The sequence below is a fragment of the Bos indicus genome, chromosome 6 (genome assembly GCF_029378745.1).
Source record: "Bos indicus isolate NIAB-ARS_2022 breed Sahiwal x Tharparkar chromosome 6, NIAB-ARS_B.indTharparkar_mat_pri_1.0, whole genome shotgun sequence".
NCBI lineage: Eukaryota > Metazoa > Chordata > Mammalia > Artiodactyla > Bovidae > Bos > Bos indicus.
The window spans coordinates 64,008,355-64,035,319 of record NC_091765.1 but is presented as its reverse complement, the minus strand read 5'-3'; the positions used below and the strand labels follow the sequence as shown (position 1 = coordinate 64,035,319).

General features: G+C 33.9%; 1 protein-coding gene across 3 annotated transcripts in view; it reads left to right on the top strand.

Moving 5' to 3' along the window:
• Positions 1–26,789, top strand: part of GNPDA2 (glucosamine-6-phosphate deaminase 2) — a 31,147-nt gene extending 4,358 nt beyond the window's left edge. For 2 of the 3 annotated variants that reach the window (XM_019962683.2, XM_070791381.1), the window contains 5 exons: positions 3,367–3,468; positions 4,979–5,161; positions 11,564–11,748; positions 19,027–19,201; positions 25,086–26,789. In XM_019962683.2, coding sequence (XP_019818242.2) covers positions 3,367–3,468; positions 4,979–5,161; positions 11,564–11,748; positions 19,027–19,201; positions 25,086–25,147 — 707 coding nt within the window. In that variant the 3' untranslated portion in view covers positions 25,148–26,789. The remainder of the gene's footprint in view (positions 1–3,366; positions 3,469–4,978; positions 5,162–11,563; positions 11,749–19,026; positions 19,202–25,085) is intronic. The other variant, XM_019962684.2, reaches the window with a different exon arrangement.
• Positions 26,790–26,965: the final 176 nt, after the last annotated feature.

Genomic DNA, 26,965 nt, shown 5'->3' with positions numbered 1-26,965 from the left:
CCTAATGAAAGTAAGGAAATTAATAGCTAACAGTGTTGTTTTGCAGCTCAAATAAGAGAAAGTCCTTTATATATTGTAAACACTATATAACTTTAAGATGCTCATAAATGTGTTTTATTTAAACAGCATTTTCTCCTTTTTTGCCTTCCCCGATACATGTCAACTCATAAAAGCTACAATCATAATTTTTTTCACTTGCATAATTTCCATGAAGGGTACTCTGACTCACCAAGTTGTTATTTTTGTTTGTTGTTTTGTTTTTTGGTCCATGACAGTAGTTCTTGGTGAGAATGGCAAAGAGCAATTTTTTTTTTTAATTGTGTACACTGGAAGTGGGCCCTTTGGCACCCACAGTTTTGATATGTGAGCTGCAGTGTTTGAATAAGACCTCTGTATCCGTTTGCCTTGTATGAACCTAGGCCATGCTCAGACTAGCAGCCTTAATTAACACTCTGTGTTAATTGTGAAGCAATAAACAGTAATTTGAGTGTGGGGACAGAAACACTTCAGAGTCATAAACACCAGCAATGGTAAACATTTTTTGTGTGTATTTAAATATACAACCCTTTTGCATTATTTTGGATAGTATAACTACTTAGTAATACACCTGCCAAAGGTTGATCTCTGAAAAACTTCTATTGACATTTATCTCTTTTCTCCTTCATTGACCAGTGACGGTGTTAATCATGCCCCATCCTCACCCCTGTGCTTTTGAAATGTGAACATACATTTCTGTAATTGTAAATAACATGCTGTATTATAATTATGCTGCACCAAGCACAATTCTGGGGCTTCCCAGGTGGCACAGTGGTAAAGAATCTCTGTCTGCCAATGCAGGAGACACAGAAGATTCGGATTTGATTCCTTGGTGGAGAAGATCCCCTGGAGTAGGAAATGGCAGCCCACTCCAGTATTCTTGTCTGGAAAAGGCCATGGACAGAGCAGCCTGGCAGGCTACAACCCATGGGGTCACAGAGTCGGACACAACTGTGCATGCACACCCATACAAGTACAGTCAAGCACAGTTCTGGGGAATATCTCTTCAGTATGTATTTATTGAAGTGATGTTGACAAGCATGACATTTAAGGGCCTGCATGCTGTGGGCCTGAGCTGCCTCCCAGATTTAACTCCCACCATTCCCCTACACTGAATCATGGTAGGCAAGTTAGACTGCTTGTAGTTGAAAGAACAGGCCTGAACTTGCTGGCTTTCCTTTCACTAGTGTTGCTAATGTGCTGTATAATAAAAACTTTGTGAGCTCCAGAACCAGGCAGAATCTCTTAAATCTCTGACTTCACTGCCATGTGTGTGATATTTCACACATTCCTTAATTTTTTTGACCCAGTTTTTTTCACCTTCAAAATGGGAAACATGATGCCGGTTTCCCAGACTTGTGAGACTTACATTAGCTAACAGATGAAACACCAGTGTAGCATCTAGCACATGGTAGGCATACAAATGTCATCTCTGAACCTCCCCCATCTTTTTTCTATTTTCAGTCAAGACTTACCCCATTCTTTGATTGTGGGAATTTCACCTCTTCTTCAAAGACTCCATTGAAATGCTATTTTTGATCCTCCTTTCAACAACCAAGACTGTAGTCTTTCCTTTGATTCATTATGCTTCTCCAGATCTCTCGTAGTTTATTTTATAATATTTTTCCTTGCGTTATGGTTATTTAGTACTTGTCTATCCATATCTTGTGAGTTCTTCCATGGTAGAAAGAGTCCTAATCTTTGTTTGATCTGAAACATAGTAAACACTTACTGAATTAATTATGTTCAGTTCAGTTCAGTTCAGTCGCTCAGTCGTGTCTGACTCTTTGCGACCCCATGAATCGCAAATGAGTATTGCAAAGCAAATATATTAAAATGAAGTTTCTTTTACCAGTTCACCCTGTATCATATCTTTTTTTTCTATTGTTTTTTTTTTCTATTCAGCCATTTTGATTAAAACGTAGAAAATGAATGTATTTTTGTCATCACTATTGTAAAAACTTTTTAAATTTTTCTTCATATGCTCTTAAATTATGGAGGGAATCCTGTAACTCTTCTCTTGACATCAAAAGATAGACATAGAAAATTTGTTATGTTCCTAGAAAGGAATAAAGAAAAGTATACTTGTCCATCTTTTATCCTGGTCTCATGTTAGTGGGCTGTAGTTCTTTGATAAGGAATTAGAAAGTTTGACAACATAAATTTTAAATTATTTATGACAATTTACAACAATTTGTGCTTTTAACTTTAAGAAAACCTATTAATCTTCTGTTCTCTGAACCTGTCTGCGTGATATTTAGCTACTTCTATTATCCTATCATCTTAAATGAGAGGCAGTTTTTTTTTACTACTCCAGATTTCTTCTGTATTTGATGTTGTTGTTGTTTTTGGTTGTTTGTTTTGTTTTGCCAGATGCTGTTCAGTTCTGCCATACTTCTCCCTGCTTCTTGAATAGAAACTTTAATGTGTCTGTTTTTTATTTTGCTTTGTGATGGTAGGTGGGTTAAAAATCCAATACTGTGACCAGGATTGTGTGGGCCAGGTTGTTTGTTATAAGAATGCAGTCAGTTTAGTCTTTGAATTTGTAGTTTAAAAAAATGAAGCAATTTTGAAAACATCTGCAAGGTGCTGAATTCACTTATCTTTATTGTGTCATTTCATGGAGCTCTTGTCAATCAGATCTTAATTTTATAAAACATATGAAAGAATCACATTTATAAAACAATAATATTAAGAGCTCAGATGAAGTATCCAAAGCCAAGATCCCATTTCCTAGAAACCATTTTACTTTATACATTTTAGCTGATATATGTTGACAGTAACACAAAATGAGAAGCAGGAATTCCAGTTAAAAAAGGATAAGGTTCCTCACTCAGTCCTTGCCACTTTCTATTTTGAAAGTAGAGGCAATATTTAAACTCAGCTCTGGTTTCCCCTTTGATTTCATTAAATGGTCAACACTTGACCTATTTACATATCGTTTGTGCTACAAATCCCTCCCTAGATAAAGATTTTTTCTCTATCAGTGGGATGTTTATTTTTCTTTTAATTCAAATGTGTGCTCTCTAGAAGTTTCTAGTCTTGGAATATACACCATTAATTCCAGATATCCAACAATATAAGAATTTTCCAAGCTGTAATTTAAGCTGACAGATTCTCAGCTTTATTCAGCAAATTCTGATTTCCTAAAATTTTAGGGTATCTTATAAAGAGACTAGTTCAACATATATTCATTAATTGAATATGTATTTAAATTAATAATCATTTGCCTAATATGTATAAAATACCATTAAGTAAGATGAGAATAAAGTTAATATACACTCTTTTAAAAATTAGACTGTTAGAAAATGGAATCTTTATCTGTTTTAGGGAGTACACCTTTAGGATGTTATAAAAAACTTATAGAATATCACAAGAATGGAGACCTTTCTTTTAAATATGTGAAGACCTTTAACATGGATGAATATGTAGGTAAGCTATATTGTTTGAATATATTATTTGGACATGTTATATTTTAAATTGAGTATGTTTTGAGAATATTAACATTATTTAAATTTGTTTTGAATGACTATATTTCTAGAGTATAACGTACCACCTTGTAGTGGGGTTGGAAGGTTATGTAAAAATGTCTATATTTATGTAATGACAGCATGACACAGTGGAAGGACCATGGGACTGGAAATTAGAAGATCTGCACTAATCTTCAGCTGTGCTACTTACCAGTCCTGGCTCCATCAACTTTGAGCCAATTCATTGACGTTTCTCATTCTTTTTTTTTCTTTTTTCCTCAAAACAAAGTTAAAACCAGTGTGGGGATAAAGTAATTAATATGTATGTAAAGTAATTAGTAAAATTTTTTCAAATATAAGGCTATTTATATTTGTAGCCTTGAAGCTTTTATAATTTATTCATTGTTAACTTGCTTGTGCTTCCTTGATGGCTCGGCCGGTAAAGAATCTACCTACAGTGCAGGAGACGTTGGTTCGATCCCTGGGTTGGGAAGATCCCCTAGAGAAGGAAATAGCAACCCACTCTAGTATTCTTGGCTGAAGAATCCCATAGAGAAGGAGCTGGCAGGCTATAGTTCCTGGGGTCACAAAAAGTCGGACACGACTGAGCAACTAAGCACAACTTGCTGAACTGGAAACATATGAACTCTGTGTTAACATTTACATTTTATTTGTGTATATTTTTAATGGTAGCACGACTGCCAAAGAACCGTCGTAGTTAAGTATACCTTGCATGCAAATAGAAATAACAGAAGAGGAAAATGGACAAAGATTTCGGTTGTGTAGCCACTTAATTTGGAGAAGGAAATGGCAAGTCACTCCAGTATCTTGCCTGGAGACTCCTGTGGACAGAGGAGCCTGGTGGGCTGCTGTCCATAGTGTCACATAGAGTCGGACACGACTGAAGTGGCTTAGCATGCATGTATGCATTGGAGAAGGAAATGGCAACCCACTCCAGCATTCTTGCCTGGAGAATCCAGGGACGGAGGAGCCTGCTGGGCTGCTGTCTATGGGATCACACAGAGTCGGACATGACTGCAGCGACTTAGCAGCAGCAGCCACTTAATTTATATTGAATTTAAGACATAAATCAATCTTACTGGTTAAATTTTATATTTGAGAAGTGGAATATAGTGATTAAATGCACATGAATTAGATTTCTATGTTCCAGCACCTCCATGAGCTTCCTGACCCTAGGAAAGTGACTTAGCTTTTCAGTGTTTCTGTTCATCTATAAAGTGAGATTCATACTAGTATTTCTACAGATGTTGTACACATTGAGTTAATACATACATTTACCGTGGTTAAAATAATGTCTGACATAATAAGCATTTATTCCATATAAAAATGCTTTTAAATTGAATATGGCATAGAAAGATTATATAAATAGCATTTGTGGCTTAATCAGAAGAGTAAACTTTAGATTTATTTCTGAAAATAGTTATATTTTTATTCATTAACTTTGTGTTTAGGACTTCCCAGAAATCATCCTGAAAGCTACCATTCTTATATGTGGAATAACTTTTTTAAGCATATTGATATAGATCCTAATAATGCTCATATCCTTGATGGGAATGCTACAGATTTGCAAGCAGAATGTGATGCATTTGAAAAGAAAATAAAAGAAGCTGGAGGAATTGATCTTTTTGTTGGAGGTATGTAAAACATTTTGTCATTAGTCATTTGTTGGAACTTGGATTAGGTGCTTTGAATTTAAAAAAAAACTTACCTTTGTGTAATGTGAAGAACATCTGTGACTGCCCGTAATACCCATTTATTTAGCTATTGATTTCCGTTTTACTTTATATTCATCAAAAAATAATTTTAATGTTGCAGGGGGAATTGTTTAAATTGTGGCTTGAGAAATAGCTCCTAATCCCTGTTGAAGTCTTATAATTACCTCTTTAGAACTGACACTTTACCACATCTTAGAAAAGGAATGATGTGTTTCTTTTCCTAAATGATACTCTTATTCTTTTACTGTTTCTTTAAAATTACAACCCAGGTTTCTTATCAAATTACAGCATTAAATCTCTAAAAGTTTGCATATGGTACAGGTGGATTTTAACATTTTTCTACTGACCATTAAATGGCTTCATTTCACCAAGAATCGTGTCAAGAATGTCAGATTTTGTTTATCATCAGCCTTTAGCTAGTATGAATTGAGCTTTATAATTGTCTTAATAAGATCTAAATAAATGTATAATTAAAGTTCCACTTAAAATGTCTATGTACACGTGTGCGCACACACCCACGTATACATATGTGTGTGTGTATTGTGTCTTCCTGATCTACCATTGAAGAGAGGTGAAAGAGTCTGTACCTTTGTAATGACGGTATGATTTTCTGTCATCACAGTGCAGCATCTGAATAGTACAACATCATGTAAACAAACCAAAAATTTTTTTTGCCAGATTCTTTAGTATTCACCTAGACATACTAAAAGCTCTAAATTAACACTGGATATCTAGAGGTAGACATATCTGTTAGATCTAGATATGTCTTATGATTTATTAGAAGATGCTCAAAATTTTATGAATTAGACCTGGTTAACTTATGGTTGAGGTAGGTGGTCAAGTATTTTTGGGGTGTTTGGTTGCCTTTGAGGAAAATTGGATTTTATAGTTAGACAAAAACTAGCATCCAGTTTTGGCCACCTACTTATCTGTAAGATCTTGGGAAATTTATTGACTTCAGTAAATTAGTTCAGTATACTAATTAAGTATAATTCATCCTTTGTAAAATAGGATTAATATTAACCATTTCAAAATTGATAAGAATTAACCATCTTATACTGTGTAAAATGCCTAGTGAAGTGCTTGGTATATAGTTGGCATTCCATTAAGTGTTACTCTACTCTTTGTCTCTGAGGTATAGTTTGTAAAGTAATTTTTTCTTAACATATTGAATGTCCTGCTGTTTTACTGATTTACCTCTAAGGATATCTGGCAAGAATGAAGTTTTTCTCATTGAGGAAATTGTTATCTACCAAGCAGAACTAATATCAATTACTGCCTTAAATATAGGGGATGGTTTTTATTTGAGCAAGAATTCAAGTTAGACTCTTGCTTTTCAAAGTAGAAAATATCTATGTTTTAAATAAAACTTAATAATATTACTTCAGTATTCCTGGAAAATATTTGCATTCTAGTTTTGTCCATATGGCTCAATTCTGGGATAATTATCATTTGAACCTACCAATACCAAGGCAAGGCAGTACATTTGAAATGTTTGTGTGCACTACTGATGTATTCTTTAGATTTTATAAACTCTATACCAAAATAAGGTAAAATAATATACCTAACTTGTTCATCTTAGTTATGTTAAGAAGCATTTTCACTCATTTACCATTATACGAGAAGAGAACAGCTACTCACGCCAGTATTCTTGGAAAAGGCAATGGCACCCCACTCCAGTACTGTTGCCTGGAAAATCCCATGGACGGAGGAGCCTGGTAGGCTGCAGTCTATGGGATCACTAAGAGTCCGACAGGACTGATCGACTTCACTTTCACTTTTCACTTTCATGCATTGGAGATGGAAATGGCAACCCACTCCAGTGCTCTTGCCTGGAGAATCCCAGGGACAGGGGAGCCTGGTGGGCTGCCGTCTATGTGGTCACACAGAGTCGGACACGACTGAAGTGACTTAGCAGCAGCCAGTATTCTGGCCTGGAGAATTCCATGGACTGTATAGTCCATGGGGTCACTAAGAGTCAGACATGACTGAGTGACTTTTCACTCATACCATTATACAAAATGATACAGCAGTTATTAAAACTTCAGTATTAAAAAATGACTACATGGATAACATAAATAGTATTTTTTTTACTTTAATGGAGGGCTTATTTTTTCCTGTTAATTCATTGATCTTACAAAAGGCTTCTTGTGACAAATCCTTTGGCATCTTAATGCCAGGAAATAGAATTTACTGGGGGGAAAAAACTTGATAAGAACTCTTTAAGTCCATTTTTTCCCTTTGCCTACTTTCCAGAAAATATTTTAGCTTAATGTAATGTTTAATGTTTAGTTTTGCTTTTCAGATACTTCTAGTAGAACTTTCTTTTTTCCTCATAGCTTTAAGTCACTTCTTGTTTCTTTTTAGCTAAATTTTTTGGTGCATTTCCTCAAATAACCCACCTTAGTTCTCCCTTTGAAACTAATAGCACATAATCATAATTGTTTATTAATGACTCTTATTACTAAAAATGACTTAATATTGTTTTTTAACCAATTTTTGTCTTAAACTTCCTCTAGTTCTCCCCTTGCAAAAAAAACAAAACCAAATCTAAGATTTCCTTTCCTCTTCCATTAACACCTTCACTGTAGTCATGGGCCAATCCAGGGTCTGACAGTTTGTGTTTATCATCCAAGGGACATATAATAGTATGTAGAGAATGAAGGGTTGGCTTATTACATGTTCTTTGGACTTTTCCCTGTTTGGAATACCCCATTACTGGATGTGTCTCATGAAAGAATCTCATTTGATTCTTTGCCTTTGTTGATCTAGGTTGTTATCATTGGATTTTCAAGATGAGGCTTGGTATCTGGGTCTTACCACTTACCCTTCTTTTGTTCCAGGGTTTGGTTAATAAAAACACTAAGAACTGAGCCAAATGGGATCAAAATATCAGCCTTATTGAAGGTAAAGTTGAATTAGAGATGGCAGGTTGGGCTTGAGGCTAGAATGGGGTTGCCTACTTCTCCCCTCTGAATTGGAAATAATAAGACCAGAGAAGAGCTGCAGAGTAACCACCATAGCTCACTCCTAGGAAATGGAGCAAGAGTTCCTGTCCCTCTACAGATAGGAGAAAGGAGGAAATACACTCCCAGAAATTCCTCTGATGAGAGAGTGTTGGGAGAAAGAATAAGGTGTATCGTGCAATTTCTGATCCAACAATAAAATACACAAACATGGAAATCTATAAATAGATTCTAAATGCATTATTAACTTTAAAATGATCTTAAGATAATTTGTGCTTAAAAGGTAAAATTAAAAGATGATGGGAAGATTTTAACCCTCTACTTTGGTTACATGATTAGATTCTTTGATTTGCAAGTAACTATAATCTGCTAATGGGACCAAAAGTGAGTTTATTGGGATGATTCTGGAGTAATTCACAGAATTGATACTAGAGTTGAAAAAATACGTCTTTAGAAGAACAAGAACCATAAGCCTCAGATCACTGAAGCAGGGACTCACCTGAGCCTCTCCTGCAGTGCTATCATCAAATTTTGATGCCTCAGCTCTAGATGACTTCTTTCTTTTTGCATCCCTTGGTCAAATTTCAGATTTCTAGAGAGAAATTCTGATTGTTTCAGCTTAGCACAAGTACTTATCTCTAGACCACTACAGTTCTGCCTAAAAGAGATGAGATATAGGGTGTTATAATTGATCTAGGCCCTGTTGTAAGGGGATCAGAGAAGGGAAGGAGGAGGAAAAAACTATACTGAACATACCAAAGAATACCAGCCTCCTTTCATTTATTCATCTGTTACTTATGGAGGGCCTTCTATGTGTCATGTGTTCTAAATATCAGGATATAGTAGTGGAAAAAAAAGTCTTTACTTTCATGAAGTTTACCTTCTAGCCCACAGAACTATAGACACAAGGAAGACACACAACTCGGACTCAGAGGTTTTAGGGATGTTTCATAAGGGTGTTGATACCTTAGTATAGACTCAAAGACTGAATAAGAATTAAGCATGGTTTTTAGAGTTGATGATTATTTTAAAGAAAATTTGATAAAGCTTTATAAAAAATTCTGAACATTTAAAAAATACAGTTTTATATCCAGAAGTTCAATTTCTGGTAATTACTCATGGTCATTAAGGGGCTGTATTGACTCCTCTCCATCATGAGCCTTTGTGGTTAACTTCAGCTTTGCTGTACACTTCTGTAGGACTCAAATCACCAGTGAGACCACTAGAATTGATCTTGGAGGACTTCCTTTTTTTTCTGGAACTCTTTGTTTTCCTATTTCTATCCTTTCCTCTATAGAAAAAAATAAATAAAAGTATCTGGGCAGATTTATACTGAAGAGGAAAGGCAGAACAGTTTTACAACTCTAGAGAGAGAGATATCTATGGTTTAAAATTCCCAAGCACATACATACTTAATAGTGGAAACAAAGCATGCATATTAACCACATATAGGCCTGGGCTTTATGTACTAGATTAAAAGTTAATCCTGTATTACTAAAGATTTCCCTAGATTAACGGCTTCACAGCTGGTGCTAGTGGTAAAGCACCTTCCTGCCAATGCAGGAGACATAAGAGGCCCAGGTTTGATCCCTGGGTCGGAAAGATCCCCTGCAGGAGGAAATGGCAAACCACTCCAGTATTCTTGCCTGGAGAATCCCATGGACAGAGAAGCCTGGCAGGCTATAGTCTGTGGGTTTGCAAACAGTCGGATATGACTGAAGCAACTTAGTATGCATTGTGCTTTGGTAGTTTGTATCTTGGGCTTCCCTGGTAGTTCAGTAGTAAAAAACCTGCCTTCCAATGCAGGAGATGTGGGTTCCATCCCTGGATTGGGAAGATCCCCTGGGGAAGGAATTGGCAACCATCTCCAATATTCTTGCCTGGGAAATCCCACAGAGAGAAGATCCTGGCTTGTTGCAGTCCATGGGGTTGCAAAGAGTTGGACATGACTTAGCGACTAAATAAGTTGATACCTGCTTCCTAAGGTTTTCATTTCTTTCTTCCTTCAAAACCAGGTTACTCTTTGTCATATTTTACCTTGTTGTAGCCTGGGGAAAAGTTTTTAGAATTATGTGTTAAGAATCAATAAGATATACCTGCTGCTGCTGCTGCTAAGTCACTTCAGTCGTGTCCGACTCTGTGCGACCCCATAGACAGCAGCTCACCAGGCTCTGCTGTCCTTGGGATTCTCCAGGCAAGAACACTGGAGTGGGTTGTGTGTCATTAAATATGCAGAATATAAATATGACAGATATTTTGACCCAGAGAACTTGTGGGTTTATTTTTTGATTGAAGTTGCCAGAAATCTGACTAGCAAGTGGGGTCCATGTATGTAAAACTTGATTTAGTAATAACTACACAGAAAGATTCTTAATTTTATAAAAAGATTTACCTCCAATTTCCTTCAAATAAGAAACGTCATATTCTTACCTATATTTTAGAGACAGTCTTGAGTATTAGAGCTGGTAGTAGATCTCCTCAAAGTAGTGTTTTCAAATTGTGGTTGTCACAGATTATTAGCTTATGAAATCAGTATGGTCAGTCACATTCAGCATTTCCCTTTTGTAAATGGAATGGATTCAAAAGTAGCTTGAATGACTCCTAGTAAGAGTAAGTATTATTTCATGCAGTTCTTATTTTAATTGTATTTATATGTGTACTAGATTGCAATGTCAAATGTATTTCTTGCTATAGGTTACAGTCAAAAAAAGTTTGAAGAAAACTATTGCCTTAGATAATAACTTGTCCAATGTAGACATTTTATAAACTGTACTATAGAGAGGTCCTGTAGTTAATTGCCCTATCTAGACTAAAAAGCAAGCAAGTTAAAGTGTGACTATAAAGACTACTAGGTTAGGAATCAGAAGATTTAGACTGAGTTTAGTCTTAGTTATTTACTAAATTATTACCTTGAACAAGTCATATATTATCCTTGAGCATCAGAGTTTCCTTTGAGTTTAAAAAATAGGTGGGGGAGATGAGGTAAATAGATATGCCTAATCTGACTGTATTACAAGATTGTTAAATATGTCTGATGTTGAGATGATGCATGTGAAAATGCTTTACACACTATAAAGTATTATTCTAATATAAAGTGATACTTAATTTTGCTATTAGAATCATGCTAGCTCAATGCTAAGCATATGGAAAACATTGAAATACTTGTTGAATCAAATATAGGAACAAATATCTTACTGCAGCATTAGAAATTCAGCTGTCAGATAAAACAAGGTAAGTGTGTTTATGACTATTTCTTTGGTCTTAAAATCACGTTTAACTTTGAGAAAACTTATTTATGTGAGAAACCTTATTTACTTATGTGTATATGTGTGTATGTATGTATTTCTTTTGAAAGGAATTGGTCCAGATGGTCATATTGCTTTCAATGAGCCAGGATCCAGTTTAGTATCAAGGACAAGATTAAAGACTCTAGCAATGGACACCATTTTGGCAAATGCTAAATATTTTGACGGAGATTTATCAAAAGTGCCAACTATGGCTCTAACAGTTGGTGTGGGGACAGTGATGGATGCTAGAGAAGTAAGAATTAAATGTTCTTTGATATTTTTCCTTTGATGTTTGTAGATTTTGGAGAAATTATGTTGTCAAATAAGTGATGTTTTGATTTAATCATATTTGCAATATAAATTGTTGTTTAGCTTTCAGTAATTGCTGTCAGGCTCATTGCCATATTTAGAATTCAAGTAAATTAAGTCTTTGGAGCTGGAAATTAAAAATTAGGCACTACCTCTTTTGAGGTACTGCTTCACTTGCCTCTTCCTGTTTCACAATTTGATGTCCTAACATCACACTTTATATAAAAGGACTTGTTACAGGAAAGATGCAGTTCTAATTAACATTAAACTGCTTTTGGAGCCTGAAAGTAATTTAGTGTCATGTGCTTCTTGACTGTAGAAGCATAGCTTAGTTGGTTTCCAGTGGATAAAGAACCCCTCTAAGACGTGATCTGTTCTAAATTTGGTATGTTTAAGAAGGTAAGAGTTCTGAACAGTAGACTCTTATATTTTTTAGTTTTTAATCTTTTATTTCCTGCCCTGAGAATAACAGACCAAATTATAGTCAGCTCATGATTATAAGTAGTTAAATTATATGGAAACCCCGAAACTCCATCCCTTTCTGGCAGCAGGATTGGATAGGTTCAAGGGAAAGAGTATAGACAACGTATGGTGAATAAGTAACTGATCTTGATATAAATATATCTAGGCTTGAATACGTAAACAGAACTGTCATTCAGAATGTAGGAGTTTTTCATGTGAAAATAATAATTGGTTTATGAAAAAGACCTTTTTCCTAGTAAATAAATTGAAAATAATTCAGAGCAATCTTAGTTCTAAAATATAAAACTCAAAGTTACAGGAAAAGATTCTTACATTTAGCAAGATTTAAGTTATAATGCAATTCTTACACTAATTCTTAGAAGAGAGAGTTATTTCAGACATTTGATTTTTTCTTTTGTTCAGGTTTTCCAACAAAATTACATGATGCCATTCACTTCATAGTATTTATTCCCAGCATGATTATAGAGAAAATTTTGACAAAACTAGGGCTTCATCATTTTCCTAAGGGCTTTAATGCTTTATCCTATATCATTCTTTTTTTTTTAATTGAAGTATAGTTGACCTACAATATTGTACTAGTTTCCAGTGTATAGCAAAGTGATTCAGTTCGGATATATATATATTTTTTCAGATCATTTCTACATAGAGTAAGTCCTTGTTACATAGTTTGTGTCTTTTAATTTCATATTTCTAATTTATCCCCCTTTCCCTTTGGTAGCCATAAATTTGTTTTCTGTGTCTGTGAATCTGTTTCTGTTTTATATAGATTCACTTGTATTATTTTTTAGGTGCCACATATGAGTGCTGTATTTGTCTTTCTCTGTATGACTTACTTCACTTAGTACGATATTCTCTAGGTTCATCCATGTTACTGCAAATGGCACCATTTCATTTTTTTTTTATAGCTGAGTAATATTTGTGTGTGTGTGTGTATACACTCAAGCCACATCTTCTTACACCGACCCTCTGCTGATGCACACTTGGGTTGTTCTTGTTGTCTTGGCTATTGTAAATAATGCCGCTGGATTTTTCATAACATTCTTTTGAAAGAAGTATCACACGATTATACTTAATGATTTGCTTATCTTCAATTTTAATGGGCTTAATGTGTATAGATTTTCATCTGCTTGTAGTTTTAACTCTGATGTCAATTATTCTTCAATGATGTTTCCAATAACTGCAAGTACGTGTAAAATTTCGATCCATGTGTGGGGCATGCCTCTGTTGAGTGGAAAGTAGGTTTGACTGGGAGATTAAGTCTTCAGTGCATCAATGAGTATCTTCACATTTGGGCAGCTCAGATAATGAGGACCTTCCATGCACATGTTGGAAGTGACACCTGTAAGTTATTACAGATTTCTTAAGACTTAGGAATTATCTACTAGATCGTGAACCACAGAGGTCACTGCCCTCAGTTTTCACTCCTTTCTTGCCTTGAGGCTTTACACTGATGTTAATTGTGAAATGTTATACTTTATCTAGTCCTTGCTTAGCTAAAATAGCACCACTTTTCAGCTTTCAGAGCTCCCTCTTCTGACCATAATCCTCATAATCAAAATTACTTTTACTCTGTTTTACTGTACTGTTCTCTTTATAACACTTTTTGCAGTTTATAATTGTTTTTTGTGTTTAGTTGTTGAATATCTTTTCCTCACTAATTTATAATCTCCAAGCGTTATTGGGTTATGTATGTCTAACATAGTACATTGCCTGTCACATATATTATTCAGTTACTGTTAGAAACAGTTTAAATGAGTTATTTTTGCCCATAATTCATTTTAGACAGGTTGGTTCTATCCACAGCTTGGCTATCTCCCTATCAGATCTGATTTTTACTAACTTTTGGCTGTTTGACGAAAGCCAAATTTACCCTCAAAGTATTAAAATAGATTTTTACTGAGATTTAAGATAATGCTTATATTTTTAAGGTAATTTCAAAAAGTTCAGTTCAGTTGCTCAGTCGTGTCCGACTCTTTGTGACCCCATGAATCACAGCATGCCAGGCCTCCCTGTCCATCACCAACTCCCAGAGTTCACCCAGACTCACGTCCATCGAGTCAGTGATGCCATCCAGCCATCTCATCCTCTGTCATCCCCTTCTCCTCCTGCCCCAATCCCTCCCAGCATCAGAGTCTTTTCCAATGAGTCAACTCTTCGCATGAGGTGCCCAACATACTGGAGTTTCAGCTTTAGCATCATTCCTTCCAAAGAAATCCCAGGGCTGATCTCCTTCAGAATAGACTGGTTGGATCTCCTTGCAGTCCAAGGGATTCTCAAGAGTCTTCTCCAACACCACAGTTCAAAAGCATCAATTCTTCGGCACTCAGTCTTCTTCACAGTCCAACTCTCACATCCATACATGACCACTGGAAAAACCATAGCCTTGACTAGACAAACCTTTGTTGGCAAAGTAATGTCTCTGCTTTTGAATATGCTATCTAGGTTGGTCATAACGTTCCTTCCAAGGAGTAAGCGTCTTTTAATTTCATGGCTGTAATCACCATCTGCAGTGATTTTGGAGCCCCAAAAAATAAAGTCTGACACTGTTTCCCTGTCTATTTCCCATGAAGTGATGGGGCCAAATGCCATGATCTTCATTTTCTGAATGTTGAGCTTTAAGCCAACTTTATCACTCTCCACTTTCACTTTCATCAAGAGGCTTGAGTTCCTCTTCACTTTCTGCCATAAAGGTGGTGTCATCTGCATATCTGAGGTTATTGATACTTCTCCTGGTAATCTTGATTCCAGCTTTTGCTTCTTCCAGCCCAGCGTTTCTCATGATGTACTCTGCATATAAGTTAAATAAGCAGGGTGACAATATACAGCCTTGATGTTTCAAAAAGAAAAGGCACAAAATTGTTTTTAACTGTTGTAGCATCTTTAAAATTGTTATATATAATAATTTGAATATTTATTTTTGTGATGACCATTAAAACTTAAAAATCCACTTTTGATTTTGTTGATTACTGAATATGAGACATCACCAATGATTTCTTAACTGTTAAAACCATCATCCTTTTACAAGTCTTATCCTACTGGGCCTCTTTTTCATCATCTATTCCTATTTCTTCTGTCATAAAACTACTATTCTTCTTCCTTTCTGACCCATTGTTTCCCAGTCAGTCCTCCATCTGCCTTGGGTTCTCATCCTAGCACTGTATGTTCATTATGCATACTTTGGGGCAGTCTTCTCAGTGACCTCTTTGTGTGCATGTTTTTGTTTGTTTGTTTAATTAACACATCAGTAGCAGTCTCACTTTGTAATACTCTTCTCAGAAGGTTTAGTACTATTCCAGAAAGATCAACTGTGCTCAATACAGTGATAACTACCAATCTTTAGCCAGTTCTTTTTCTGAAGCTGCAGAATTCATATTTTCAAGTGACTCCTTTAATTGTTCAAAATTCATCTTTCTACCAAAATTGTCTTTGCCTCCCTTGGTGAATAGAAACACTCTCCATGAAAATTATCTGAGCTTGAAACTTTTGTCATTTAGGCTTCTTCACATCTTATCAGTCACTACATTCCACCATTTAACTTAGAGATAAATTAAGGGACCAGCTCTCATCAGAACTGCCTTATTTCTGGTCTATATCAGTTTTTATTTTTGAGGATTATTGCAAACCCATTCTAAACTTCATGCCTATCTCCTTTACCTATCCCATTCTCTATATTACAGCCCAATTTTTTAAAAAAAAACAAACATAATTTAGTTATTACTTGTGTATGTAATGAGTCTCTGATTCCCTGCTGCTTCATCACAAGATGATATCCAGCCCCTTTGTTGGGCATGAAAAGACTCATATTCAAATTTCAGTCAGTTTTTAGCCACTTCCATTCATTACCCTATGGTTCAGCCTTACCAAATTTCTAGCTTTTTATTGACCACCCATAATTGTCTGAAATGCCCCCTTTTCTGCTTATCCTTAAAGGCTTGGTTTCAGACAGGAGCTACTCTTAAATCTTGTTCACATTTATTCCTTAAATCTTGTTCTCTTATTCCTTGAAAATAGTGGAACAGATAGAGTAGAAATGATCACATTAGTAACATCAGATCACATTATGAGAACAATGTTTTTCAATTCCTGATTCTCCAGATATGTCTTCATAATTCTCAATTAAAGGTTATATATGTCTTATTGTAGTTGTTAAGGATGTGGTTGCTGGAATCAGACCTCTTGTTTATATAGTAGCCTTACCAAGACCTTCAGCAAGGTACTGAATATCTGTGCCTCAGTTTATCTATAAAATAGGAAAATAAGAATAGTATTTATTCTTATGCTGCTGTTTTGAGGAGTTAGATGATTCATAGAAAGTGCTATGTTCAGTGTTTAACTTTAAAACCACCAAATCGTCTTAAAACTCCTGAAATGAAATAATGTCCATTTCAATAAATATCTATCATGCAATTATCACTACATATTCCCATTTAATGGTGTTAAAGTTGCTTTAAACAGACTTTTCAAATGCTAGTATAAGGATTTATGCCAGATTGCATAATAATCACTTAAGGGACCCTGATTCTTGGGTTCTAATTCCAAAGATTCTGAATAGAAGACAGGGCAAAGAACTTGAATATTTTGTTGTTGTTGTTTTAACTCCTGTGTCTTTAATTTCCAATAAGGAAAACTAATTAATAAAGCCACTAATCAGTGTTGTGCTTACATTATATCAAGCATTTTTAATGTTTAAAAGAATGCTTTTAATCATAGGTGCTTTTAATTATAGGTGGTTTTAATTTAAAAATGCCTTTAATTATAGGCATACTAATTCTTCACTGAACTGAGATTTCTATACTTAAGAAGTATCAATAAAGTAGATATTTGTAATCTTTTACCACTTTGGGGTTGCTTTTTTTCCCAGAATTCATCAGAACTTTGAATTTTTTTTTTTTTTTAATGGGCTGTTTTTAATGCAGGGGCTTTTCTTCCCTAGAAACCCAATTCTCAGCAAAAAAAGAAAAAAACACAAAAAACTAAAAAACCCCTACAAAAACTTAAAAAAAAAAAAAGGCAGCAAAGGGTAGTTTTCATCTGGTGTCTTTTATTTAAGTTTTTTAAGTTAAGAAAAAGCTGGTGACATATTTATACGTTTTTGTGCAAAAATAAATGAATGGCAATAGATTTTTAAAAAATCTTATTATGTACTTCTGTGTGAAAAAGTCTGTATAATATTTCCCTTAAATATGCATTATTTTACTTGTGAGTTTTTTACTGAATTAATCTGAAATGTACAAGCCCTGGATTTGCTACAGAGTGAGAACTTACTTTATTTTATTTTTTTTATTTTTAATTTTGGAAATTCTGCAGAAATCAGAACTCTTACCTTGGTTTGAACTAAAGAGGGGACATGGGGAGGGGAGAGGGGTGGGTTTGTCCAGCATGCTTGTATGTATATTTCAGAACCTTTTTTAAATGTAAAGGCTGTACATTTCTGGGAAGTTCTGAATTTCTTTTGTTTCCTTTTTCCTTCAAGCATTTTGCAGTGAGCTTCTTTTATATATAGCAAACAATTTGAAAGAATACAAAAATATGTGAAGTTCATTTAAAAAAACTACAGTATAGCGCTGGTACAGTACACTAAAAGACTTTGATAAAAGAAACAATACTAAAAAGCCTCCATTTTAAATGTCATTCATATATACCTTGTGAATGAGAGCTATATACTTTTACACACTTTTTTAGAGGAATAAATTATTGAATTACTGAAAAAAAAAAAAAACAGTAGAAATTCATATGCATTTTAAATGCATTTTTGGGCTTTGATATTTTTCAAGATATAGCTCCAAAATGAAAAGTAGTGAATCTTGATAAAAGAAATACAATAATATCTGGTTTATTAATCTTTAATTTCCTCCATGTTTTAGAAGTTCTGGCAATAAAATATGAAATATAGAATTTTTACGTTGTTATAGATATTTTAGAATTATAACCACCTTAACATTCATTTTTTAGTTAACAATTGTAAAGAGAAAAAATGTTTAAAGGTTTATTTCATAAACTTTTAACTTGTAAAATAGGATTGAGTTACTGCTAAAAATGTTAAATGATTCTTTCAGACATCTGTACACTTAATCACTTTTGCACATGTTCTTTGAACTATCTCATAGGCTATTAGGGATTTGGGACCAAGAGCTTGGGTTTTCTGTACCTAAGGATGGGTCTCAATTATGTAACACATATGAGTCTTAAGAGAAAAAAAGGATAGTTCCTATATTTAAGTAGATTCTGAATCCTTCTTTAAATCTAGTTTTGTTCCAAAATAGCTTTATATAGAACCTATTCAGTGAACAGTCTTCAGACTCTAGATTACTTTTAAAATATCTATTGTTTTAGAGTCCTTTGCTTTTCCAAAGTAATATCTATTACTTATCTGGACTAGAGCAATTTGGTAAATCGTTCCTGGTTATGTAATTTATGTAACTCTGCTTTTACAAAACAGCCTGTTTCTTTTTCTTTATTCTCCCAGGTTTCTTCTGCACATCATTATTATATGTGTTAAATATCATAGGCATTATGGTATATTTAGTAATACTCCATTACAAGATACCATTTTACTTTGTTTACTTTGTGCTTGCCTATTACCTTAAAGAGTAGAAATAATCTTGGACTATGAAGAAATATGGAGCTATTTATTTTTATTTCAATCCTCAGAAAAATATTGGTGCTAAATTCTCTGTTTTAAAAAATAGAGCTTCTTAGTCATTTGAACGTGTTTTAAGAATTGTTCATGGTTTTTCAGGTAATGATCCTCATTACAGGCGCACACAAGGCATTTGCTCTCTACAAAGCAATAGAAGAAGGAGTCAATCACATGTGGACTGTTTCAGCTTTCCAGCAGCATCCCCGAACTATTTTTGTATGTGATGAAGATGCTACTTTAGAATTAAGAGTTAAAACTGTGAAATACTTTAAAGGTGAGCATTGAAGTTTCAAAAGTAGATTGGGCGAATGTTCCACTGTAGATAACAATTAAAACTTAATGTGACTGAATATGATGTAATTAGTCATATATATAGGTCAATAATTCACAAAGTATGTAGTAAGTATACTGGTGATATTATATGAATGAAAATATATTTTTAATCTTTTTACTCTAATAACTAGGTGTTTAATATATATTAGAAAAAATATATACTGAACCAACCAAACTTGTATTTCATGGATATCATTGCTTTGACAAGGTTAAAGAGGTTACTGTATTTTATTAGCTTTAAGATACTGCTTTTTTCACATTTATCTAATTTGAAATTGGGATGTTTAAAGTTGACTTCATATAGTTTATCTGGGAGCAAGTTTTCCTTAGTTGTACATAAAATAATAGCATGTCTTATACTTTTTCAGCATCTCATATTCATGAAATATAGTAATAACTTGAAAATTCAATTTAAAGGAAATCAGTAACTCATGGTTCATGCGAGTGTGTGAATGTCAAAAAATCTTGACTGTAATACAAATGAAGTTTGGTAAACAGGGAAAATAGTCTCAAATTTTGATCATAGATATAGAGCTTTGTATTTGCACTTAACCTGTTGTGAGAATTTTCTTGTTTTACTAAATGTTCTTCAGAAGTATTTTTAATGGCTATATAGTAGTTTACTTAAATGTTTCCTTTACTGTTAAACCTTAGATTACTTTTAGTCATTTATATTTTTATCAGTTAAATTACCAGCTTTTTACCAAGTCACAAATATACCAAACTAAACTGAAAATTGTAATTAGTAATTTGACAGATAAAAACAGAGAATAGCTCAGTTATGGGTTATGAATAAGATAGAGCTCTTGATGGCATTTTACCCATGTATTTCCATGTAGTCCAGGTTTCATCACAATTATTAGATTCCTTGACAAAGTTAACAGAAGCAGTCTTCAATATCCACCTACTTTAATGCCAGTTTAGAGGAGATTCATTTAACATTGCCATTTACTAGCACGAGTAATTCCCAGATAAACCCCCCTTGTCTGATCGGTCTGGTTTTTATCAGAAAATAACAACAGCCAATACTTATATTACCAGGTGCTATTTTAAACATAATATACTTACTGATTTACTTAATTCTCAAAATTCTATGACATGGCTACTCTTATAATCCCACTTATAGGTGAATTAACAGGCTTAGTAGGGATGTTAAGTCACTTACAAATTATGAAGCTGAACATATTTCTGAAGAGATTCAGGACATCAGCCTCTGTCAGGATACTTCCTTCAATATGGAGAAAAATAGATTTGAGATCTTGTTCTGGGCTATATATAGACCTCATTTTACAGTAAGGAATTTTGATACAAGGTAGAATGGTTGACTTCATAAATTTATACGTTATAAATGTAATTTTATATATTTGTCATGTCCTCATTATTAGATTATTGCTAGATATACTGGAGGAAATGAATCGCATAGTTATCTTTAATTCTTCAAATACCATTCATACCACTATTCTTTCTTCTACCATCCCTTTAAAAGTATCAATAGGAATCTTAAAGGGTTCTAATTATTAGCTCCTAAAGAAATCTTAACTACATCTAAAACAATAAAATTCATTAGCAAATGGAAGTTTATTTCAGTATATCTTTTGAAAGATATAAATAGATCACAGGAAAGCATTTTAATAATTTTATTCCAGTTTTTTTTTTTTTTAATAAAACCTATGTGTTATGTCCTTGAAGTAATATATTTTCAAGACACTATCATCATGGTGAACATTTTGTTTTGTTTTATCCTTTTTAAGCCCTACTCCAATAGCTTGATAGACCTTGAATGAGTTCAGATTGAACCAAACCATAAAATCTATATTTAGCTTTTCTTCTTCAGGCAACATGTCAGAAGTCTATACATTTTCATCATTCTCTCATTAGAATTTACTTATTTCTATTTATGATTTAAGTGGCAATTATTTTTTATCACATTCTTGTATAGGAAGTTGCTTTATCTAATGTACAAGTCATCTTATGTACAAGTTGCTTTATCTTAGTGTTTAGTTTTAAAAAAAAAAAAAACTATGAATGACTTGGCTTTGTAATGTTTATCCTGATGTTTTAAATTGTGCGTTTTTAAGCTCTGATGTATTCTTACCATGGTCAAAGCTTTAAGCAGATGGTAGGTGAATTATATCAAGTAGGACGATCCTCTTAGAGCTGATACTCTAGAAGACATGTATCTTCTAAACTACATGGTTGAGATTACCATTGTCTCTGTTGTCTCCTCTCAGGTCTCTCTAGTCTCCACTTTGCTGCTTTTTACATACTGTTTGTAAACTTTTCAGTTAAATCTTGTTTTAAATAAGATTGGTTCTATTTAGTCATAATTATCTGGTAAATTTTTTTCATGAGCAGATAACTTTTGCAGTATAAAAAATTACCCTTTAATGTTCATTTTTAGGAAATGTAAATTTTATTTTCCAGTTAATGTCATCAGCCAGGAAACATGAGTTACAGTGCCTTCAAATATATTGTCTCCTGTGGTATTACTCAAAAGAAGTATAAGTTTCCCTGCCTGAAGGTAGTTGGCATTCTTCATAAAAACTGGCTCATTAAGTGATTTGAGAAAATATCTATAAAATGTAGCTCCATAAAGGTAGGGACTTTAGTTTTGGTTCACTGCATTAGTTCAGCATCTCAAAGGATACCTAGTACATTGGAGACACTTGGTAAATTCTAGGAAGTTGGGCAGGTATATGGATAAACATGTGACACTGATACCACTTGAGTTTAAGACCTAAATTATGTAAATCACTGTGAAATCCAAGGTACATTAAGGAGGAGATTTTTATATTTATATAGTACTTGAAGAAAACTTTAATTGAGCTGATGGGACTGAGAGCTGTTGAAGATGCCTAGCATTTAGTTTTCAAGAAAATGGCATAATCAACAGCACAGGTGCAAGGATGAACTAACACAGTAGCAGAGAAAGTTCCTCTTAATAGAATAGAAAACAAAGTATATTGTTTTGAAAGTACAAGCTAAAATGGGGCTCACTTAAACTTTAAAAATTTAGTGAAAAGGCAAATGAGGGCTCACATGTCAGTGGCCTTTTAAAAGAATATTGGAGGAGAGGAGTTACTAGCCCTGAGAAAAATATTCTTATGTATTAACATTTTTTGAGCAAATAACACATGCCAATAAATAAGTAATTTAAAATCTAGCTTCAGAGATAGTTTGCATGAAACAGTTGAATGAATGAAGTATTTGTTGGTTTGTCCACATTCTCATGGATTTTATTATAGGCTTTTTTATCTTCAAAGCACTGGTAAGCGTGGAAGGGAAGGCTAAATAACTTATGGAACTGTCACTATAGAAACTATATTCAAGTATTTAGAGATTACATTATCTAAGACATAGAAACCAAACATCATTATAAGCCTTTTATGCGCTATGCTAAGTACCTTGCTTTCTATTTTGAACTTTTGAGCAGAGGTTACTTCATTTTATATATAAGGCCAGATAGCTAAATATCTGTCATATTCCTGAGGTGGAGGCAGAACCTATCAAGTGCCTTTATGCTTAGTTTAGTTCTTTTTATACATAATTCTTTCATTTCTTGGGTTAATTGTGCTCCTTGCTTTGCTGTCTTCCAGCTGTTCCCATTACTCACTTTAACCTTCTGACCCTTCTCTCTCTCCAGCTGCGTGGAACACTTTAACTTCAGTCCCTCCAGTCTCACCTCCAAGATTCTAAATTTATCGTTAATGATTAAGCATCCTTCAATGTCTAGCCATTCTGCCACTGCTCTTGATTCTTTTCAGTCTTAAGGACCTTGAGTTATAGAATCTTGGTCTCCACTCTCTCCCTTTCTCCTTTTTAACAATATATATTCTAAATTCATTTTGTTTATATAAAAAAAAAAAGCTTCCCAGAAGCCATCTCACTGAACCTTCACAGATTTTTTAAAGTAAATGTTTACTGAGCTTCCATTGTGTATCATGATCTTTATAGACCCAGAATTTAGAGTAGTAAATTTAAGGTCCTGAACCTGTTTATTTTCTGAGAGTGCATATTGTTCTAAAGAAAGTGAAATAGTAGTTCATTATAAGGTGACATTTAGGCTGAAACCCAGTAAGTCTACAGGAGAAAAATCATGCTTTGCTCAGGGAGAAGAGCATTCCCAGTTAAATGAGACAGCAAACATAAAGACCAGGCACTGTGACCAAGCTTAGCCTTTCTGAGGTAATAGCAACAAAGCCAGGGTTGAGAGTGACATAAAAGGGGGAAAGTGGAAGGACATGAGATCAGAAGGATAAACAAATAGATTAAAATCTAAATTATTTTCTAAGTGACCATAGCAATAAGAGAATTTTAAGTAGGGGAATGGTATAATCTAGTTTTTTTTTTTTCCTTTAATTAGACAAGGGAAAATTATGCAAATAGGTGTTGAGCTGGTAGTAAGATTAGAGAGGAAAGTGGCTTCAACCAGCTATGGAGATGAAGAAATATAGCTACTTTGCAATGTATTTTGAAAGGAATGTCAACCAGTCTTGCTCCTGAGTTTAAAAGAAAAAACATCACCAGTGAATTTCAGTTGTCTGGTGTTAGCAGCTCAGCAAAGGATAGATGATACCATATACTAATATTTTTAAAGAAATGGTATAGAAGGGGAAAATGGATCTGGACTTTGTCAACAAGTTTGAGGTGCTCATGAGACACTGAAGTAAGCTGTTGAGTAATTAACATTCTTTCAACTGCACTAGTGAATATTTCTCTCAGGACTGTTCCACTCCTGGTTTTTCTCCTACTACATGTAGTAGGACTTTAGTGTTCTTTACATGTCCCTTTACTTAGCTCTTAAAAATGGGTCTTCACAGTTTGAATTTTAGAGTGATTCTGCAGTCTTTTGATAATGAATACTTCCTTACTAGCAAGTACCCTGTGTCCTCAATCTAGTAATTCCATTTCTTAAGAAAACCACGTTAGTCCCTTTTCCCAGTCTCCGTGTTCTTAACAGCGTGGTAAATTTAACTGATTTCTCTGACCTCCAAATAAAATCTTTAGTTGATTAATTGGGACCATTTATTTCCCCAAAGACATGAGTAACTGGAAGATTTCCCCAAGAAGCTTTAATAATTAAGGAGAGTTTACAAGCATGCCAATTATAAGATGAAATTTAAATTTACTTGGAAATTAGTATTTAATGTAGGTTATTGTTTTAGTAAATTTGTCTGAGTGACTTGTCATCAACCCCTATTGTAAACACCCATGTAAAAAAGTGAAAAATAATTTGCCAGATGAGTGAATAGGGTAATACATTGGAGAACTAAAGTAACAACAGTTCTGAGCTCCTCAGTAGAGTGTGACTAGAGTTTGACTCTAAGCTTCTCAGAGAGTCAAACTCAATAGACTTTAGATGTAATTAGTATTCAAATCTTTTATTTTATCGTACTGAAATTCTAAAGCCAAAACTGCTCTTACTTTTGGTTACTTACAAAGAACCTATACCCCATTCTAGATCTACGACTTCATAACCATAAATTGATACTTGCTAGGTAGTTTAAACATTCCAAAACATTTCTATTTGCATCTTTCCAATAAATACAACCATTTTGTACTGGGGGCTTCCCTGATGTCTCAGACGGTAAAGAATCTGCCTACAATATGGGAGACCCAGGTTTGATGCCTGGTCAAGAAGATCCTCTGGAGAAGGGAAAACTAAACAGTCTGAAACATTTTTGTTTGCATATTTCCAATACAACTATTTTGTATTAGGTGGTAGCTAATATACATTGTATTTTATTAAATCTTTCTTTTTCTAAAGTAAATGAGATACAGTTCAAATTAGAAATAAAGCTAGAAATGTGCTTTTTTTCTTTAAGGTTTAATGCATGTGCACAATAAACTTGTGGATCCACTCTACAGTATGAAAGAAGGAAATTGAAGGAGATTGGATCAAAATTCTGCTTGAATGAACAGAACACTTTTATACATATATGAATTTTCAGCTATGCAATATGATTAAAACTTGGGGGATTTTTGAATATTGTCATTTTTGAAGTCTAATATCTATGTTAAACATTCCATATTTACAATGTGTCCATTTTATACTAGGGTTTAGGAGAAATAATTGGCTCTCACGGTTAATCAGCTACTTGTTACAGAAGCCACACTGTCAATGTAACACCACAAAAATGTCTGCCTATTTACAAATTGTAAATCATTTTAAAGGTGACTTCTGTACATCAAGTATCATTCATATGACTCCAGTGGCATTATTAGACTTTAACTTTTTAATAACAGGACACTCCAAGCCTTTCAGGTATCATACAACTATCATTGCAAGCCTTTACTTCCAAATGCTATCTTTATTTTCTCTGCATTACACACAAGCTTTCTGCACGTGATTGCCTTGGTCATCTTTCTACAGTAGCATCTGGACATCAAAAGTCCTGTTAGATATTGTTGGTACAGAAAATTTGAAGAGATGGCAGTGCCTAAAACTACAGTTTATGTCCTTTTGGAACGTATGTATTAAGTGCATGTTTTTTGTGCACCGTCTTCTTTAGCACTTTTTTTTCTCTTTTTATAAATGTGACCTTTGTTTTATTTAATGACTTGGGTTCGTGCACTTAATATACGTATTTTGGCAATTATGAGCTTTATACCTAGAAACACACTGAAGGAAATTTTTTTTAAGAAAAATTATTAAACCTCTTAAACGATTAGCTTTATTCCTTACCTATATATACTGTATAAAAGGATATGATGAAATATAAAAGGAATTACTGTAAACTATTTGATTGCATAACAATTTGCATCATTAAATTACAAATAAAAGTATATTGTTTTCTATAACTCAAATAAAGCTTGTAATAAACAAATATTAAGTTATCTAAATTTTATTTCCAGAAGTAAAATTGAACACATGCATCTGAAATATTCTAACAATTAATAGTAGCTGTGAGATTGCATTTATTAATACTTTTTATTTGTTGTCATAATTCAATTAGATTTAAGAGACAATGCCTCTGCCTATACAGCTTCTTAATTCTGCTTCTTAGACAGTAAAAAATACTTCCTTTTCACTCTTCATATTTTGCTTTTTATAAGCCCACCTAGTAGAAGCATCACTTATATATACCTGCTTAATCGCCTATGTGATTGAAATATAGTCTTAAAAATATTTAAATAGAAAATTAAAAAATAAAAAATAGGACTGTTAGGATAAAATATGCTGCTTTAATTCTAGATAATGAAGTTTTAATAGACTTGAGTATTATAAATGGTTTTGAATAATTGGTGAAATCAGTAGTATCTCCCAGTCCCATACCTGGTAATTAAGTCTACTGAAGATATTTCCACAAGAGGCAATAAAGCATGGTAGCTAAGCATTGTGGTCTGAAGAAAGAAACCACTGTTTTGATGTTGTTGGGGAATACGTAAGTCTGAGCTTCTTCCCCTATGAAACAGGGTAATATTGCCTGTACCTCCATTGTTGTGTAGATTGAATGAGGGAAAGTCTATAGAGCTCAGCACAGTGGCTGTCAACATACTAAACTCAATAAATGGTGTCTATTATAATACTAACGGTTTATGATATTTTGATGTACAGAAAAATCTTAGTAATTAAGGTCTTCTGGGGCAGTGTCCCCAACTTCTGAGATCTAATGCCTGATGATCTGAGGTAGAGCTGATGTAATAATACAGAGTGCACAATAAATGAGGGCTTCCCTGGTGGCTCAGTGGTAGAGTCTGCCTG